At 42.1% G+C, this 21297-nt stretch overlaps 1 protein-coding gene across 1 annotated transcript in view; it reads right to left on the reverse strand.

Moving 5' to 3' along the window:
- Positions 1 to 21297, reverse strand: part of pdlim4 (PDZ and LIM domain 4) — a 51529-nt gene that overhangs the window by 11497 nt on the left and 18735 nt on the right. Inside the window, exons 3-5 of the mRNA XM_030069215.1 lie at positions 15550 to 15631; positions 2537 to 2814; positions 376 to 545 (exon numbers count right to left, since the gene is read on the reverse strand). Coding sequence (XP_029925075.1) covers positions 376 to 545; positions 2537 to 2814; positions 15550 to 15631 — 530 coding nt within the window. The remainder of the gene's footprint in view (positions 1 to 375; positions 546 to 2536; positions 2815 to 15549; positions 15632 to 21297) is intronic.

Below are 21297 nucleotides of genomic sequence, written 5' to 3' on the forward strand. Positions count from 1 at the left end.
CTTTATTCAGTGATTTGGGATAATGATATGAAATCTACAAATACTCTTTCAAAGGTACAAGTCTGTTTAAGACTATTTAAAATAAAGATAAAAATACTGTTAGTATATTCATGAATTCATCAGCTTGCACCATGTTTGTTTTTTTGTGGTTCTTTTTTCCCCCTCTAGATGTTACCTGATACATCACATTCGACAAATGTCAGGAAACAACAATGACACCAGTACTGAACGCAATGTAGAAAAAAAAAAAAGTTCCTGGTGAAAGCTGGGTAACACCGAAAGTGTAGCTAGGTTTCTACAGACCCACATGCTGCCTGTCTCCTCCTTACCACACAAACACACACATACACACGCACAAACACAAAAAACCGTTACCTCCATCCTCAGCCTCCAATATTCCCTGGAGGTATTTGAAGGAGCCAGACTGTTTGGGTTCGGAGACGGGCTCCTCATAGTCCTGCAGCATCTTGTAGACGTCTGACTGTGTGTCGAAACCATTACCGGTGCCGTTGCGCCCCACAGGGGAGTGCATGGGAGGCTCAGGGCTGAGGGAGATTAGAGAGGCAAAATATTAATGCAATGCAACCTGATTTATGTAATATCAGCCGGATGATGTGTGATGAAAAACGCCTGATCTCCTTCAGTATTCATTCCACGGGGTGAAACAACAAAAAAGCCACTCCTTGAGGCTCTCAGGTTCTGCCTCATACAGCAGGTGGTTCAATTTCTAAGTGGGCCACCCTGATTGGTGGAGTCTTCTAAAAACTAAAAGGAAACCAGTGTAAACACACAAAACTTAATGTTTTGTCTGTTTTCTTTTGTTTGTCTTGGCTGCTTTTCTTTTTTACCAGGTGGTGGCGTAATATGGACTTTTGACCGAGACAGGAATGAGGGGAGTAGCAGTAGTTTAAACAAGAGGAGATAAAAGCATGGATGAGTTTTTTGCCAGATCTCCGAGGGCAAAAAGAAAACACCTAAAGGAGAAGCGGCTGAATAAGTTAATGTGGAATAACTACGACTTAGTGTGCACACTGCACTCAACTGCATTTTTCATTTTTTGAAAAGGGCTGAGAGGGATATAGAGGTGGGCAGATAGAATAATAAAGGCTCAATACTTAAATACTCAATACTTGGTGAGCAGGGCAGGGTTTTACTGTGGATATGCTTGCAGATATATTAAGTCTTAATCACTACAGCTCTGTATTACCTCTCTCCAAGTTCATCCATCCATCTATTCCCAAACCGAGCAGGATAGATGGTGTTCACCTGCTATTTTCAACCTCTTACACGTGTTTGTGTGTGTATGCAAATCCCAGCAGGGAGTGAAAAGCAGTTTTGCACTGTAGCCTAAATATTTTACACATCTCGGTGAAGATCAGCACATCTACTGACAGATGTGTTGCGATTCTGTCACACTTAACTGCATGCTGTCTCTTTACGGTCCTCCAGGAGTCTGGAGGAAGTGCTCCCTTCGGTCTGAGTGCACGTGTGTTTATGAGAGAGGAAGCATGAGCAGGGAAAGAGCGGAGAATGATGTGTTTAAGACAAAGAAGGCATGATGTTACCCGAGTGGGAGTGGGGAGAGAGAAACTGCGAGGGAGCAGGAGTTTCAGTGTGTGTGTGTGTGTGTGTGTGTGTGTGTGTGTGTGTGCTGGGAGGGTGTTGGGGGAGTGGGGGTAGCCAGGATTAACAGTCTGGTCCAGGGGAACTATGGGAGTGCTGCCGAGGTGGGACACTACACACACACACACACACACACACAGACACATGCACACAAACATTTATCATGTGCCTGAGGGACCGCACAACAACAAATGGCTTTTCCAGTCCACGTGTCCATCTGTGCAGGTGTCACCACAGACATTAGTGTGCACTGTATCTCTGCACTTTTGTGTGTATTTTTAAAAATCTACTGTGTTTGCTATGCAGGATATCTCTAAAAGATATGAATGGATTTGCATCAACTTTTGTGGAGAGCATGGTCGCAGGGCAATGAGGGAAATGTGAACCTCGCACGTTATGGCAACTGCATAGTGTTGGTGGAGATATGAGCTCCACTGAGTGCTTTGTAGTTACATTATGTGTTTATGCCACAGTGGCACAGGAGGAAAATGACAATTTGAAAGACTATTCCATCTATATTTGCATCTATCCAGTCATTGTATTTGGATCTGTACATGCTGCTCACGTGTGCCATTAAATCTTACACACCACAAAATCATAGTATAAAAAAAAGACAATCAGGAATAAATATGGATATAATATGTAAAATGTGCGCACAGTCTGAAAAAATGAAGAATTCTGTGCAGTTGATCTAATATTGGACAGGGAATTGCATTCTTTTGTATAAATAGCTACAGCCAGGATGGGGCAGGGAATTTAGGACATGACCAATTTATCTGTATCCTCTTTGATATGAGTATAAAGGACCATTTGATCTTGAAAGTGCAGCTCAGTTAAAATCTTGGTGGTGTACAGTATGCAAGACCAGCATGCTTTTTGTCACTTTGTCTACAGTGAATTTTGATCAGCTCACCTGTGTGTGAGGCTGAGGCCTCCCATCTTGCTCGGCAGAGATCTGTCTCCATTGCTGCCATTATGAGCATACAGTCCCGCTGGGTTGTTGTACTGAGCGTGCCCGGTTCCATTCCCGTATCCATAGCTGTGGCCGTTGTTGGGTCTGGAGTGGCCGTTGTTCATGTGAGTCGGCTGGGGAGTCGGCTGGGGAGATGGCTGGAGAGCCTGCGGGGACTCAGGGGTGTAAGATGGTTTGCGGCTGGAACCGCCATATCCACTGGTGATGGGACGGAAATTCTGTAAAAAAAACAACAACAAACACTTTAGAATATATGGGTAAAAGGTAAAGAAGAAAGACTTGAAGAGATATTAGAAGCTGCTGTTGGAATGGAAATTTCTGTAGAAAGAAAGAAACCAGAACACACTGGAAAACGACTGAAAGTGAGAAATGAAGAATACAAGAAATGTTAGAAAGGAAAGAAAGAAAGGGTCATGGAGCCATGAAGGGATGTGCCATAATGTTTTGGTTCTGGAAATGTTACAGAGAAAAAAAAGAGAGCAGGGATTAGGAAATAAGCCCAGTGGCACACCAACTAGAAAGCCACAATTCTTCAGAGGCGACAAGAGAGGCTGTTCCCAAATGACGCTTTGGAGCACTGAGGTTTGAGAAAGTATTTTTTTCCACTCCATTTCTGCTTTTTTTCCCCTTTTATGCGCTGAACAGAGGCTTGTTAAGAAGCCTGCGTTTGATTTCCTGCAGATGTTTCTATCAGAGCTAATACAAATTACTATTTGTAAATACTGGAGAAAATATGCTCCTTTCCTGCTGCTTTCTCTCCTGAATGCTTTATGGTAGCTTATGAGAAGTAGGACATATGTATGGCCACTACAATAGAATGAATAATGCATTGTGTAGATGCACTGTAGCTGTTATCGTGGTCCCTTAATATGCTTGCCAAGCTGTTTTGCTCCACTTCCAAGTGGAATTGTTAAGAAAACCCTCAGACACTAATGCAGCACAGATGGACAGACACCTACAGCTTGTCCTCTGTATACTCAGAGTGGCTGTGTTTACGTTTGGGTCAATGCACTTCTCATGCATTTGCACAAACCCCACAGCGACATAATTGAGCCTTTCAAAGTTTACCAGAGATACAGAGCAGATACAGAGCTATCAGCGCAGACTTCAGTGATAAAGCTCACTGCCAGCCTGGCTCGTCTGTCTCATCGACCAAGCTGCACAGATAAAGCTGTATTGCGAGTCTTGCGATGATGTCACCACCTCTGATAAAGTTTTACTGCTTTGAATATTGGTCTCGAGGTAGCCAGCAGCTTTGAATGACTAAAGCAGGGCTGCACATCATCATAGCTTCGCACTATAAACATTTCAGCTAAAATGAGGTGACTTGTTTACAAGTTAGGCAACACACATGGATGAGAATGGAGACATAAGCTATTCCTCAGAATCAGACTGTTGTAACTAGGAGCCACTGCTATGACTCTGTGTGTGCATGTGTGTGCATGTGTGTGTGTGTCTGTGTTTTGGGTTAGGTTTAAGTGCCTTGGCCACAGGAGGTGGAGGTTCACAGCCTCTCCAGACAGAGCCCCTGTCATTTCAACAGATGGGAATGCTGGATGTCATCCTGTCCTCGCCCCTTGCCTGGACCACACACACACACACACACACACTCACACACACACACACACACACACACACACACACACACACTCACACACACACACACACACAGGCCATCTTTAATCACCACTTTTCACAATACTGGAGACCTCCCCTGTGCCAACAAACCCACATGCTGAACTTGGGAAGGGGATCTCAGGACCCTGTCGCTGCCCTGTCTCCTGCCTCCAAGACAGGCGACTTTAAGGCAATTTAAATTCCATTTCTTCCACTCTCCTCAAAAACCCCAAGAAGGTTTGTGTCTCCTCAAAGGGTCTGAAGGGTCTGTGGATGAACCACAGATGAAACACTAGCAGCTAGGCATTCATGGTTGACATTAGTGAGAGTGGGCAGAGGAGTCAGCGATCGATCCAGCTTCACCCCCAGAGCTAAGCCCTGGTTGGGCAGGATGCCAGAAACACTCCCTGTGGCCCTCTCCAACAAACCATACACTTCATAGCCTGGTTGTCACGAACAGGGCCAAACGGCCCATACAAACACATCTCTTTAACCTTTTTGGCACTGGACTGGTATGCTGTTGGGATGTCATATAACTGTATTTATGACACAGCAATGTCTGTCATAGATTGTCTCACTCAATGGCACTTTTGAACTCAAAACCTTCAGATGAGAGATGGTCCCTCCCAATACCTCATTCTGCCTGCTGTCCAAGAAACACCCCTCCTTCCTCCAAAATAACTTTTTTTTTTTTGGTGCACCCTATTTTCAACTAGGCTGTCTGCCAGATGGGCTGTAGAAAGTCTTACTCTCTTATATCTTCTGTCTTTTCTCCACAGTTTCATCTTATGCCTTCTTATTTGGACGGGGCCCTACGTTGTTCAGGCCAGCTCACTCTCAGACACATTCACACACTTTGCTCCTCAGGCCTGCCCTACACAAAGTAACAGGTGGAGGTCTGGCAGATTGACACTCATCCCTTCCCATTTCTCAACCTTTCCTGACAGGCAGCCTGGACATTCATTTTGTTTCATTTCAAAGAACATACAGCATTTTAAATATACTCTCTATCAACATTTGATCAACATTTGATACAACAAAGGATAGGATAATAATGTTTTTGGCATATCATACAGGGTCACATTCAACCCCAAATATCAAAAGCAACAAATCCCTCCTATGTTTCTGGATCAAATTAATCTTTATAAGAATCCAGGTTTCTCTAAGGACAAAGTATCAAGTGACACATACCTACAGAGGGAGGAGGGCAAATTGTGTGTATCAAGTTATTTCTTTCCCCATTCCAAAGTGTGATTGAAACTTGTACATGTCTAATGGCATATTAATAACAATAATAATAATAAAATCTGTTTTTGAATCAAATGGGGGTTCATTCATTTTTAATCGGGGTCTGATCTGACCCCAGTTGGACATTAGTGGGGGTGAAATATTTTGGTCGCTTGAGGGAACATTCACAGAAACCCAATCCAATACAATCAAACTTCATCACACAGAAAAAATCAAAGGAAAGATTCATCACAGAGTGGGAAATACTGTTTGATTGACAAGTGACTTCTAGGAAGTGCGGTGGAATGTCTGCTTATCACCATCGATGTCTCCAAAATAAAAATACAAACATGGATATTGCAGATTACCACTGTAAGGGTGGTTGGCTTTGCTCCTGCTCACCTGTTATATTTGTTTTCCACTTTCTGTTTCAACTTTGCTGTAAAACTTCCCTCAAGTATGACGCACAATCCAGGAATATTGCCGGGCTGTTGACTTACATTGGCAACAGGTGCCAGATCAAAAACAACAAACTGATGTCCCAGACTAATTGGAAACATATTCTTTATAAAATTCAGATTTGAGTACAGTTAAATGATAGTTGGTTGTCATGTACCATCTTTTCCGCCTTATTGAGAAATCATCACTCATTTCTCATTACAGGCCTATTGACATTGTCTAACTTACCATCCACCGTGCTTATTCATGTCTGGGCAAGGAGATTAAAGAAAAAAAGTGGAGGAAAACCCCCGAGAGTGTATTACGTTACCCAGCATTCCTGCAGTGACAGGACAGTAAAGACGTAACATTTACGACTCCAAATCTGTATAAACATGACATGTGGAAGGAGGCCAAGTAATCACAGGCCAACACACCCGTTAAAGAAAGTAAAGAGGAAAAAAAAAAATTCAAATGAATCCAACTGAATTCAACTGGGGAATTACACAAAAGAAGTGGTTAAAGGGAAACTCCACCGTAAAACACTTACACACTATTAAAGCACCAACAAAGATGACAAGGAAAAAAAAAACAGCGGGTGACGATGTGCACTGCATTTTTGGCATGGTTAATGGGACTTTCTAATCTGTTCAGATAGCTGTCCAAATGTAGACAATGTGGCATCAAGTCAAAATATTTCTAACACAGCTACAGTGGAATTTGATATCAGAAAAATTTGAGCTATCTGAAACATCAACAGTAAATGTCACACACAGGAAGAAATTAATCATGAAATGTGCCACACGATAACTCCAGGAATGCACTGAACATTACGGAGAGCTAATATGACAGAGTAAGAGAATTCAGGCAAGTTTTCTTGAAGTGCTGCACCTGAATATTTCCACACCTCTCTTTCCCTCATAACACACTCCTCTGGCCTTGCATATCTGCTGCAAACAGATATTTGCTTTGAGTGGATGGCAGATTTATAAGGCAGCACATCTGGTGCTCCTCTTATAAAAATGCCAGTTTGGTAACATTTAGGACCTGGAAGAGCTTTCAAGTTGCTCCTAAAGCATTGTGGCTACGTTTCTTTTTTTTTATTAGAAAAATCAGTTGTACGCCAGCTGTCTCATTAGAATGATTTATTCTACCTTTTCACGTCTGGATTACATATAGTTTAGTAGTGGCTCAGTCTTAAGGCGACACATCCAGTGACTGGTATATACTATATCACTTTAAGTGGTATCTTATCACCCGATTAATCACCTAGTAACCTTATCTTGTTTCCCCGATGTAGTCAAAACAGTTTAGATTCAATATGAACAGGAGGATGTTTTATCTCAAGCAAAGTTTCAATATGAGGATGGCTGAAAAAGTACATCTGTGAGATTGCCTATTTCCTAATCTCTCAAGAGACAGAAACAGAAAGAGAAAAAAAAAAAATTCAAAGCAGTAACAATTTATGAGAACCAGCGCTGTCTCCCGCTTTATGCTCATAAATTCAGAGCACCATCAGAATTCACTGACCAGTTTTACAATGAGAGCCAAGCATGGCTCATGGTTCTGGGTGACTGGACATGAATGCTTGTTTGGGTATATTGTATGTGCTTGTGTGAGGGAAGGAAGAAAGGAAAGAAAGGAAAGAAAGAAAGAAAGAAAGAAAGAAAGAAAGAAAGAAAGAAAGAAAGAAAGAAAGAAAGAAAGTAGACGATTTGATCTGTTTTATGTGTTTGCGTGCGTGTGTACCTGCATGTATATCATGCGAAGTCATCTGAGCACGTTTGAACCATATTTATGTCAGTGTACGTTTAACTGGGATGCATTTAGCCAAGAGTCATGGGGTTCCTCCATTCATCAACCTGACTAAAAGCTACTCTGATTAATAAAGGCTTGGAGGGGGGAGGGCGACAGTTGCAATAGCGGTGCTGCAGCCCACAACCACAGTTTGGTCAGTCAAGGGCAGACAGGAGGAGGGGAGGAGGGGGAGAGGAGGAGAAGAAGGTGGAGAGTGGGCTTAATTGAAATCATATGCCTGTCTTTAACCCAGGACTGAGACCTCAGCCTGCCGCCCCCACTGGACACACACACAAATCCATGACACACACACACACACACACACAAACACACACACACACTACCTCGCTCCTTCTTGTCTGCCTCCTGCATGGTAATCCCTTTGGACCTTTGAAATTAAGCTTTTCACATGGCGCTCTGCACCACTAACCAAACACAAACCAGTCCTTTATAGCTCCCTGAGCGTCTCGCTGGAAGGAGAGACAGACGGGCTCTGGAGAGAAGGCTTGGAGGGCAGAAAGACAGGAAAATAGTACAGTAGGTAAGAGACTTTTGGGACTGTAGTCTCTCTGGGGGAGGAGAAATACACGGAGGACATTAGAGGAGCGGTGCAGGTATTGGCCCGAGCACCAAAGGGCCTTATTAATGAAAATGTTTGTACAAAACACCATTGCTGGCTTTTTATAAAAAGAAGACTGATCAGATGTACTTTGAGAAAAAGTACCTTTCACCAAGTTCAAGAATTAAATTAAGCTATTAAGATGCCACTTTTCAAGTTGCTAGTGGTCCCAACTCCACATTGAGCCAAGAATAGCCAAGAATAATATATTTCAGCTCTACCGGGTGAAAATGTCTGGAAGCGACTTCCAAAATGTGAGTCAAGTGAAGAAACCAAAATAAAATGAAGACAACAAAATAATCTGGAGTTGACTTACAGTATGCTGTATTCAATTAAACGACATAAAAACAAGCGAGTTGTTATCATATCAGAGCGCCGGTTTCCCCGATTTCAGTTCAAGCGAGGTCAGAGCACACAAAAATATCTAAAGCAAATTGCCCTGGCAAATACTGCTGAATATGCCCTCGGGGAAAGAGTTCCTTTTTTGTTTCTCCGACGCTGACACTGCAAACACAATGTTGTCACAGGTAGCAATCAAAGTCAGCCACTCTCCTGCTGGGTGTGACTGACTCTATGGTTCAGAACTTGATGTGTAGTAGGGCGGCTTTGATCGCCACCTCTGACAAACAGAGGCTGGATGGATTGTTAACCTGGACACTTCTTTTGCTTTATTTAACTTTAGTGAGTAATTATTGTACATTTGTATACACTAAGCTTGGTGTGATTACTATTACTATGTGTACTCAGTGTTGGCATCTCAGTATAATTTGTCCTTACAGTTTTCCTTTGTGGTAACACAGGTTGTTTCTGTCACATGATGTCATATCCTGTCTTTTCTCTATTTCTAGTGACTCATCAGCACTAAACTGTTGATGCTGCCTGAGGAAGAGTGCCAAGCTTGAAACGTGTTGCTCGTCAATATGGTAGCCGCATCACCATGCCAGTTTGTTGTGTCATATTGCTGAAAAGTGCTTTTCACTTTAGAGCACTAATATTTAATATTAGCAAATAAAACTTTTTTTTTTTTCTCCAGGATCACACGGTTCCCACATTCTTCATTTCATTACAACTTACCATGACAGCAAAGGATAGGCTAGCTTGAGTCCAACTTGATCTAGTTACTTGGTAGGGAAAATGCTATCCCAACTGCAGAAATACTCTGACTGAATAATGTTTTGGTTTCAGCATGTCAAAACATGTCAAGCTGGACCACCAATAATTAGAAAAGAAAAATTATATATATATCCACATCTATATACATTTGTCATGAACAGGAGATATAGTAGCTTATATTTTAAGCACAGAGACAGAGAATAACCTTCCTGCTCAATAGCAGGAAGGTTATTCTAAGATCTTCAGGCTGGAAGGCAGCAGACTGGCTGGACCCAGCCATCCCAGTGCAGAATGCTCTCAGTGACCCCATTCACTCCCCAACATGCTGACAGCCAGCAAGAGAGGGAAGGAGAGCAGGGGGTGGGCATTAGCAAAAACCAAATACAGATTTGGACATTTCTGGGGATTACTGGCTGATTAGCGAACACAAACAACCAAATAAATGGGGTCACAAGTTTATGATCTGAAAGGCCTGGTGTGTGAGTCAATGTGGAATTGTGAAAAAGACTTTCCAACAACGCTCCATGTGTCTGAGAGGAATCTAACATTTCCTGGCAGAGGATTAAGCACTAGTGGACCTGGTAAACATATTTTGGCAACTTTTAAGACCACACAAAACTCTGTAATGCATCCATAAGTGTAAAATACACACTATTAAGGATCTGGGGATCTTTATGGTGCACATTGAGACCCATTATTTAAACTGGATTGAGTGTTTTTTCTGCAAAATACATTATTTAAACTTCTAACTGCATGGCCCAGCTGACTGTTTACAATTGCTGAATCTGTTGCACTACACCTATGACAAATTAAGTTCATAGCTCTTGGATTTTGCATCCTTGATGCTACTGTGCCATGCTTTGACCTTATTACTATTTTGTGTTTTTAAAAGGCAGATGATTCCCCCTGACAGATATTGGGAAGCAAGTGCTTTGTTCCATTCATAAAATAGATCCTGTGTCAAATGCACATTTTCTGAAGTAAAACGAATTCCAAGCAGTGAAAGAATTACAGTCTGTAAGTCATGCAAGGACTTCATCTGTCAGCTCCTATTAATGTCAGTGCGGAGAATTCACCTTCTGCTGCCAGTTCCTGGGCCAAGACTGAAAGGCTTGGGAATGAAGCCTTGGTGACGTGTGAGCCGGCCCTCTGAGCTTCCGCATTGCGAGGCCTCATTCTTTCCACAGGGCCAAATCGTTCTTGGCCACAATAGCTATCACTTTAATAATAGGGCAGTAGCAATGAATGGCATTCTGGTGTTGCTTGCCAAAAAATAATATTTAACTCACTAATGCTGACCAATAAGCCATTCCCACCTCCTTGAAGCCGCCACTGTGTACTTTCTGGAAGGAATTTCTAAAGTCTGACATGTCAGTAGCTTGTGGTATTGATTTACTACTGCATAAGCTGTTCCACAAGTAAAATAGACAGCCTAATGCCTAAAATGTAGATGTGAAATCAGATCCTAACTTACAATAGAGAAAAAGCATTCACTTTCTAATATGTGATGAGATTTGGATTTTCGTTTATATGAGAATTAACCTTACAACCAAAGATTATTATTAAATCAATGCAGTTTTAGCACTGGTGGGTCATGAGACACTGATGAAGTTTTTTTGCACATCTGTTGAGTGCACCCTATTCCTTAAAATGAGATTTAAAAACACCAAAAAAAGCTCTTTATTACTAATGCATCGTCATCTAAGAACTACAGTCCAGCTGCAGTTGAAATCTGGTTGTGAAAACTTCATTCTGTTCCTCATCATACTCCCCTCATAGTCGTCTATCTTTATCACATTATTTCTGTTAGATTGAGTCATCTATTCTGCCTTGTCAAGAAGAGAGCACAGCTTCTTGGAAATACTTCTTACCTTCCCTCTGAATTCCCAAAACTGAACAAAAATGAGAAAGCCCCAAAAGATCTTGCAAAAGTATGAGTCAGACACCCGTTTCCAAAAATATAGTCACTCCACATCAACTTTTATGAGAACCCTCCCGTGTTCCCGAGGTGAAAGGAAACACCTCATAGCCTCCATGTGTCACTTCCTGCTCAGTAGCTCATTTCCACATGTGAGACTGGAATTTCCAACACAGCCTGTTGGTAAAGAACAAGGAGTCCGTGCAAGAACGGAAATGTTAAATACAGAATGTCACGTAGAATGCCCTCACGGGGGTCAACTATTCAGGGGCACTTTATTTGGCTCCACTGTGGTAGGTAGCATTTCTGCAAGGGAAAAGTGCTCTGTGACATTGCCTCAAGCTGCTGCCTTTTCAGTGTTTTCGTGGTAAAGGGAGTCAATTCAGCCCTGATGAATGCCTGTCTAGGCCACAGCGATTAGGGTCATTTCAATAAATGGACATTTATCCATAAGTCAAAATGCCTCGGTATGCTTCTTTAGTTTCATTTCGCAGCCTGACAGCCAAAGAGCACTGATTCAGCATTCATCTCTGACCTAATGTTTAACCACAGGACAATTCAGATAGAGCTCGGTAAGCTGTGGATCACAGAAAAGCCAGCTAAATAGATTTTCAAATGCTTCCTCACGATTGTGATACAGCGGTGGAATTTTGTAGTACTCACACGATGGCAAATGACAAACATCTGGTACTAAAAGCATGCTGAAAGTTACTTAAATATAGCACGAGTGCAAACCTACTTTGCAATGCTTTGCCTCAGATATTGTAATTCCTCTTCGGATCATCCCTACCTACTGTTTGCCTCAGATAATTCCTGCTGTCATCGTCGCAGCTGGCTATTGATATAGGTGTGTGCAACTATGGGCCAACACAGTATACAGGGTCTTCTGGAGGCCTTTTCAGGGGTGATCTGCCCTAATGCTGGACTTGAGACAACCTAGACCTCATGCATAGTCAAATCCACACCACAATGACTCTGAAATCATCCATAAAGTCTAGTTGGGCGATCTCTGACAATACATATTGTGTACTGGTAACACAGTACACAAACGTCAATGTGAGAGAAGCCCCAGTGTGTGCTGCCTCCAATGTGTCAGAGGAACAATTGCCATTGTTAGGTGTTGGCATACCCCTTCAAGTCATATCCGAATACAGCGGGAGATAAAGAAAGAGAGAACCTTGGTCTTTCATGTGACCCCAGGGAACGGATGTTTCCTCTCCACACGCAAAGAAGGATCCACCTGAGCGTGAAGCTAAAGTGCCCTGACTTGGCAGTTTCCAGCAGTTCAGACTCTCTTTATTAAAGGAGACACCGGGGAACTTTGAGACTTTAGTCAGGGAGGACTGGATAAGATGTTGTAGAGAGGAAGGACTGGATAAGATGTTAGAGAGATAGGGAGAGAGGCAGAGAGAAGCTTGAGAGAGACAGATTTGCTATTCTCATGTTACCCACACGCAAAGGAGTCCTATCAAGCATGTCTGTGTTTGTATAAACAGTTATAGCCGATGGTTCCCCTCACTCAGGTTTGGTATTTCCTTAATTTAATCAAAACAAGACCCAAGCCGGTGCTGAGACAGTGACATACAAACAGGGTCTCCTGAAGACTGTTGCAGGGCCGATTTGTTTGCGTATGTTTTTATACCTCATGTCATAGTTATATTTACATTATTATTACTCTGAAAGCACTACTGCATTTGGAATTGCTATCATAAAATCTTTCTGGTTCATGGGTAATTTGTGCCAATACATACAATAAAATGCTGGTTACACTGGTTAAAACTCATCTGTAACATTCTAACAAAAGCTTCATAACTGCTACATAGCGCTTTCAGAAAAAAGATTAAAAAAAGAAAAAAGAAAATCATCTAATAAGAGCTTCTTAGAATATATTTGCTGTCATTTTCACAATAAAAGTCTCCTGGGAAGTTGCTATTTTCTATAGTGCAACAATAGAATTCCAAGGAACAAAATCCCCCAGATGAATAATGCTAAAGCTTCTCTTACAATGCATCAATTCTTCTGAGGCTCTGTTAATGCTGTTTCTGCCACTGAAAACAATACGTCTCTTTCCTGTATGGTGTCAAACTCCCATTGATGAGTGGACAGATAGGTTTCACTTCACTCCTTTGTGAGTCCATCCAGGTCTTTTAGACAAAGATAGAGCATACAGACATGGAGATCAGGCCTGACTGCACAACTACCAGTAGACAATACTTGATAAATGGAGATCTCTCACATGTCTGAGCCACAATATGCTCATTGTCTGTCTGTAGCAGCCGCACAGTCTCCATGCACACAGCACATGCACACACACACACACACAAATACACCTCCTATTCTGTCCATGTTGAGAAACCTGTCTGCCTGCCAACACTGGAAAACTTGGAGAAGATCATCTGCTGGGGTTCATCTTGCCTTGAATATCTGTTTGGCAGCTCATACAATTGGAGAACAATCAAGACAGTATTTCAAAACTGCTCCAGTGAACAGTGGGATGCATTATCTCATTTATAATCATGAGAATGATACTGTAGTTGCAAATTATGGATTGAGTGTTTAGGTCGTTTCCATGGATGCTGTTTATGATATAAACAGACTGGGAAGACATGGATCTCACACCCAGGGAACTGCACTGCTGACTCACCTCACCAAATGTGAAAGTGGTACAATTCAAGAATTTAGCTCATGTTTTCACACGGATAAATTTAGTGCACAATCAGTGAGGGTTTCTGTGTTTTGCTCAAAGACATTTCAACAGGACCTGACTGATAGTTCATAACATATATCGACCCAATATTGACCTTTTATTAAAAATCAAAAGTCAGCCAGTTAGTGATGTCCACCTCTGTTGCGATATATAATATATTGTGTGTTCTTCTCTTAAAATTTATTTTTTTAATGGATTCTTCACTTATTGTCTATGGGAAGGAAGCCTTACCCTGAATTCATGCAACTTTTTCCCAATGTGACATTTAATGGGATTCCACAGGCATGCATGAATTAGTTGTTGTTATCATTATCCTGTGTTTCAGTGGAGAGGTTTAGCATAACATGGTCCAACTGCATTTCTAAGTTTTTCCATCCTGCCAAGAATAGAAGCACAATTTTGTGGTAAAGTTTTGTTGCCATGAAGAGGATCAAATTTAAATATATTGACTATCACCACTAAATGTCACTCCAAATGCATCCATATTTAAAGCCCATAGCAGCTGAGCCCTAGCTGATGGACACATTGGCAAGTATCAGAAGAGTGACCCTTCAGATTATAGGACCAGTGGGCCAGGGAAAGACAACCACTTGCCATGGAAGCACATGGAGGCCTGGAGCACTGAATTATTTCTAGATTTTCTTTCCAGTCAAACTGTACAGCAGATAATTTCACTGATTGTTTCCTGTTCTCTGATTGCAGGTGCAGTGATCGGTGAAATCACCTGGAGTAATGTCAGCTAGAATGAAACCTTACTCGGCCCTTCATGGCACATGGTTTGAGATCACTATGCTGGCTAATTCATCCCATTAAATCCTCTTAAAGGGTCCTGCAACACATTAATTTAGGACGACTGACCTGAACCAGTTGGAAAGACCCTCCCACTCCTCCCATGTCCCGTGTCAGCTTTTGAATTCCCCAACAACAAATGCTACTGTTGAGATAGCAGGCTTGCAACTACATGCTTACGATGGAAAACTTTGACAAATACTGCATTCGGATTGTGCAATAATGCTTGGCTTCATACATCCACTTTTTTCATTTTCTTTTGTGATGAATAATCCATGGTGTTGGCTATCAGAAGTGAAACTGATTGTAGTCATCGCCTCCAGCTAACTGCAAAAAGCCCCATGGAAACATTTCACTGTGGAATGGTTTTGCAAAGCACCGTGAAGTTTAGGCCTGGCCTTGAGAACTCTGATTTGTAAATATACACAACCCACAATTATTTTTTTTTAACTCTCCTGATTAAAAAAAAAATGTTTTCCATCCTGAGTTTGGATTTGGGGTTGAATTTCAATATGAAAAGCCATGTGATTTTGATTTTACAAAGGAAACAGCACCATTTATTTATTGTCTTTTCTGTATCTCTATCTATCTATCTATCTATCTATCTATCTATCTATCTATCTATCTATCTATCTATCTATCTATCTATCTATCTATCTATCCATCCATCCATCCATCCATCCATCCATCCATCCATCCATCCATCCATGCATGCATGCAGTGGTTACCTGTGAGTCAGGCTCCATGTAGGGACTTGTCTTGCCATCTTCGCTAACTGCTGGTGACCAGACTCTGTCTCCTGATCCTGACCTGAAATACAATACCCATGAGAGAAAGAGAGTCATTTAACGCCCAAGCATTAAAGCTAAATAAATAAAAACATTTTTGTTTGCCAAGACGGTTTCCACAGAGGGTCTTTATCAACTGCAATTATTGTTGGATTTGGATATCTGAGAAAACTGACAGGATAAAATAAAGGCACTCTTTACTTTAATCCTTTCAAAATTACTGTAAACCGAGAAAGATGCTGAATGTAGTTTCACATGAGATCTCACTAACTGCTCTCTAAATACAACTTATCCAATTTTCAGTACATATTACAGCTGAAGCAGTGAAGCTCTATGTTGATGCAATGATCCTCCCTCACTTAACATACAGCATGACAAGCTGGACCCAAACATGCACCAAGACTTAAGCTCTTTCATTCTGTGTATAAGCAGGCTCTTAAAGTTTTGAACACAAAGCCTAACACACACCATCATTGCAGGATATTAAACAAATATCAACCACTTAGCTGGGAAAATCTCATAATGTACACAGATGCCTTTCTGAAGTTTAAAATCCTAAATGGTGAGGCCCCCCACCGACTCAGTGATTTCTTTACATGAAAAAAGACGTGCAAGCATGTCTTTAAGATCTGCCCTGAGAGGGGACTGCATGATCCCCCGTAGGAGCAAGCTTTCAGCCAAAACTGCTTTTTAGTCAGAGCCTCTCACTTTGGGCATAAATTACCAAATGAAACAAGGAACACTGCCAAAAACAAAATGTGAACAGAAAACCTCAAGACCTGGCTTCCAGATAAGCAGACATGGTGTTGTTATTTTTTCATTTGTATTTAATCAACATGCAATTAATATAGGATGTCGACTTTTGCCAAATTTTAAATAGCATTTTATTATGTTTTTGCAAATGTTTTGATAACAATCTGATTCTGTTTTTCCCTTCTAGGACAAGGACTGCAGTTAAAAATTAGCCTGCTGGCTAACACCGGCACATTCACACAGATGTTCCTTAAATAAATCCAAATGTCCTTTAAATAACATTAATACAAATATGAATGTGTAGTTTACACATCATATAGTGTGGTATGTTTCATTTAAATGAGTGTAAGTGTGTGTGCATGCATTTGGCAGGATTTAACATTAGGAATGGGATAGCGCCACGTTCCAGCCCCCTTCCCCACCCCCAGTTTGAAGATAAAGTCATCATCACATCATAACTCTGCTATATGACCTGTCCAGTTCTTGGAACAACTCACTACAGTTTGGTCATGATTTTTTTAAAGTAGCGATGAATGAATTACTGGTATCTGAAGCTTTTTGCCCTCCTTTCCAGATTACAAGTAAATGACTCTAGTTGCTCTTCCTTACAAAAAAAAAAAAAAAAAAAAAAAAAAAAATCTGACCTTTTGACCTACAGAAACAATGAAATACAGTGACGCTCAGTTGCCCTGCTGAATGTGCTTAAAATGCAAACACATTAAGATGGGGTCAGCAGAATTAATTTCCTCCATTTAAGAGGCAGGGAATGAAATGGCAGAATTACAGCCCTGCGATGTAATCCTCAGTTTAATTAAAGATTGCCAGTGGCATTGTGCGGTGTGGTAAAGGTCACTTTGCATGTTGAGGTAGTGGCACTTTGCATTTGTCATATAAAAAGACGTGGGGTGAAGTCTTGGGTGCATCAGGTTGGTCAGTTCTGGTTGCCACAGTGTTTGATCTTAAGAGAGAAAGCATCCAACTCCTGAAAGGGCAACACCATGACATCACACTGAGTAATGAAAGGGCATCATGCAAGTGTGTGTGAGTGTCTGTGTGTATGAGTGTGTGTGGGTGCTTGCGCTCCCCTCCACTCATTCACACTTCCATCCACAGAGACGTAAAGACCATTAACCGCAACGGGATGGCAACAAAGAGCGCAGTGTGTGTGCCTGTCCATCTGTCTGGTCCGTGTATGTGTGTGTGTGTGTGTGTGTGTGTGTCAAATCCACGGGTGGAAACTTGATGTCGAACGAGGTGAGGTCATGAGGCTGCAGCTGGCACAGCGTTGGCCGGGCTGAGGCAATGCTTCAGATATGAAACACAGAGGTGTTGCTATCAAGGACGCTCTTATGGGCGCCGAGTGTCTGTTGGACGAGAAGCAGCTTCTGCGTGGGACGACCCTCCCACCCCTCCGTTCCTCCATACGAGAAACACCATTATAAACTCTCTGTTTCCACATTGTTTCGTTTCGATGGTTACCGCACAAACATCCCATTGAAATGATGCAAAGTTCAGTCTGAAGTGGCAATTTGAACTTGACATTTTGGAAATGCAAGACAAAGAACCACAGAATGTACGGCACATCCAAAATAGTGGAGATGAGACACACTGAGGCATGAGTGGAAACTGTGAGAGGCAGAGCAGGCCTTGGGATTCACACTGATTTTACTGTTGCTCTCACTGTAAATCTGCCTGGACAAGAACATCAGAAAAAAACCTTAAAACATTAAAATACGGTTTGTTTTGAAAAACGGCTGTTGGCATGAAAAGTAAGCTCAGTATTTTAAGATATTAGTCATCTTGCTTACAGAATACTAAGAAGTTAGATGTAATCACCTGCTTTCAATGCTGAGAAATAAATATCATCTTGCGATTTTTTTTTCTAAATGGAAATAATGGTTCAGAGCGATCCTTTAAAATTTAACATAACATGGACAGAGCCATGGCATACAGGAACAATCTGCTGTACACCAGCAGGTCACTGACAATGAGCCATATTATTTTCTGTTAGCCACTTTAGCGTGTCCTCCAGTATTGAGTCAGTGTGTGCCGGATTAGCCAGGACCATCTGGGAAGGATCAGGACTCTGCTCTGACCAACTGCTGGTGCACACGCATCAACCTAAACATCATCTCTGTCGTTCTGACTTTTCTTTCAGTCTGTCTTTCCTCTGTGAGTTTCTCCCCATTTTCTTTCTTTCTCCATCTGTTTCAAAGCTGTATTTACGCTATAAGCAATAAAACAGCCTGCACTATACCTTTCCTGGCTCAGATGCACCTCTTCATGTTTTGATGGCGAATCAACCGAACCGCCATGATCGGTGAGGCTATATTAACGGAGATGGTTTCAATTAAAATCTAGCTGTAGATTGAGTGGCTTTCCCTCAGCTGTAATGTTACCTCCTCTGTCTTTTTTCAATGCCAAGACGTGCACCGAGAAGATGAATTGTCAGGGATGATCTGTACAGTCTGGTTCTAAGTGCGGATTCACAATGATAAATAGGATGGGGATGAATAGTCCCCAGCTCATTTCTAATGTGTCATCACTGATCTCCATCCAGTGCCTCCCCAGCTGCTCTTAAATGTATACATCAGTGTCAAACGGGATTGGTTACAGAAAACTGAAAGTGAGAGACTGAGAGAAAGAGAAAGAGAAGACAAAGAGTGAGGAGATGAAGAGCTGATTATATATCAATTCAGGAAGAAAAAAAAATAGAGGATCAATGTGTTATTAGTTTATCAACCAAGAGGTACAGTTAACTGGTTATCTCAAAAACTGGCATAATTTATAAAAAAAAAAAAAAAAAAGAGACAAATCACTGTCAAACAGAAACAAGAATTATTATCAAGTTTATCTAAAAGATAGCAAATAACAATGACACTAAGACTGATAATAGTATAAAAGTAAGGTAAAAAAAAAAAAAAAATAATAATAATAATAAAGCAAAGTTAACCATAAGGCCGCTGTGAGCCACAGACAAAGACAGAGAAAATGAGAAAAAGAAAGCGAAAGAAAGAGGGATAAGATATTACACATCGAGGGAGTGCAACAGAGCACCAGCAGCAAAGTGTGTCAGGTCAGCATGATGGTTTTTCTCTTCTTTCCTTTGGTCATATTTTCCCTTGCCTGACCTCTCCCTGCCAGGCTTAATTTCCTGATTTGGGAGATCTGGTTTGTGGTGAAGTGGATGAGCGTACTTTGGTTGCACAGGACTGCCATGTTTGAGGAGGAGCGCAAGACAAACGGGACCGGCTAAGTGCCTTCAAATTAAGATGAGGCTGATCGGGGAAGGCTTCAAGGTTCACTTAGAGTCCTGCCTCAGAGTCTCACTCTATCGAAGCCATCTCAGCTGGAGCTCATAAATTAAAAACGCTATCAGGGCAGTCCCCGTGTTATTTGAGAGGAGATCAAATGTCGTCTCCTAAGCAGCACAGTCGCCTTTGAAAAAGCAGTTACGGGGGTCTCGTCACCAGACCTGGTGGGGTCGGTTGGAAGAATGCGCGTCTGGGTGATGACAAGATCAATGAAACAGAGATGGAAGGAGGGAGGGAAGGTTGCCCCCCCACCCCCCACACTGTCCTTTCCACCACACAGCCTTTCCCCCAACTCCCTTGATGTTGCATTTGTAACCACAGCACAAACTGAGACCTTGGGAGAGTGAGGGAGGAGCGGAGAGATGAAGGGATGAAGGAGGAGAAGGGGTGGTAGTGGGGTGTGGGCTTGTTTCTGTTGGAGGTTTTTTCTTTTTGTCTTTGTCCTAGCTGGAGTCCTGTGTTCCTTCGGTCCCATGCAGCCCTATTCATAATTCCTCAGCTGTGAGTCACAGGTCATGGAGTCAAAGCGAGAAGGCAGAAATCCTCCACCGGAGAGCTCTGACTCCGTGTCTTTTCTCTGCTGGTCTTCTCTGATTCCATTAGCCCCCCCGCCTCTGGTTTTATTTTACTTTATTAATTTATGATCCTGCTGAGCTTTTATTTACCTTGCTCTTAAGCTCGGGTATGCACTTGCACTACCTTCAGTGCACACACATGCACAAGTGCACCCATATATTGCACACACACACACACACTAGCATTGATTCAAGCAAAATGGAAATACATGAACATAGACAGTTTTTCATTCACTTAACATGATATGAAATGACAGATAAACAAACGAATGAAGGAAACTCAGTAAAGCTAGTGAAGAGCACAGTCAGAGCTGGGCGTGGCCGTGTGTCAACCAACTTGTCGGCAGTTAAACGCCGAGTCAGAGGACACCTCACAAAGCCCCCTTTGCAGAAACTGCAAAAACGTGAAGTGAGCATAGCTGGGGAGGAGGTGGGTATGGCTCGTTCAGCTTTGGAAATACAACCATTTGATTGGAAGTTATGCCACTGTGTGCCAAAAATACAGATGAACAGATGCTCACTGATTCATAGTCACCCCCTCCCCAACCAACCAAAGGAGAGAACTGTCAAAATGTGCTCACTTCATCGTATTTTTCTAAGGACAGAAGTAGCACACACACACGCACACACACACACACATGCACACACAACGTTCAGGCTTTATGGCTTATGTCTCAGTGTGTGTAACCTGCCAGCCCAGCACGGCTCTTTCCGAAAAGGCCTGAGCAGCGGTGGAAACATATAACCAAAACCATCATCTGTCTTGCAGGCCTCTGTGACCGCTTTGCTCCCTCCAAGAGGCTTAGGGTGGGGAGAGGGAGGGAGCAAGAGAGGGACGGAAAAGCATGGTAAAAAAAAAAAAAAAAAAAGGAAGAGAGGGAGATGAAGGGATGATATAGAAGAGTGGATGAGTGAGGAGGATTTAGGGTTGGAGAGGGAGCAGACGGTATGAAAAGTGGAGCTCAGGGATGGGGGAGGTAGAGGGTCAGGGGAGGCAGATGAAACAAAGAAGAGGACAAGGAGGAGAACAAGGGGGTGAAAAAAGG

The sequence above is a fragment of the Myripristis murdjan genome, chromosome 14 (genome assembly GCF_902150065.1).
Source record: "Myripristis murdjan chromosome 14, fMyrMur1.1, whole genome shotgun sequence".
In the NCBI taxonomy this organism is placed as follows: domain Eukaryota; kingdom Metazoa; phylum Chordata; class Actinopteri; order Holocentriformes; family Holocentridae; genus Myripristis; species Myripristis murdjan.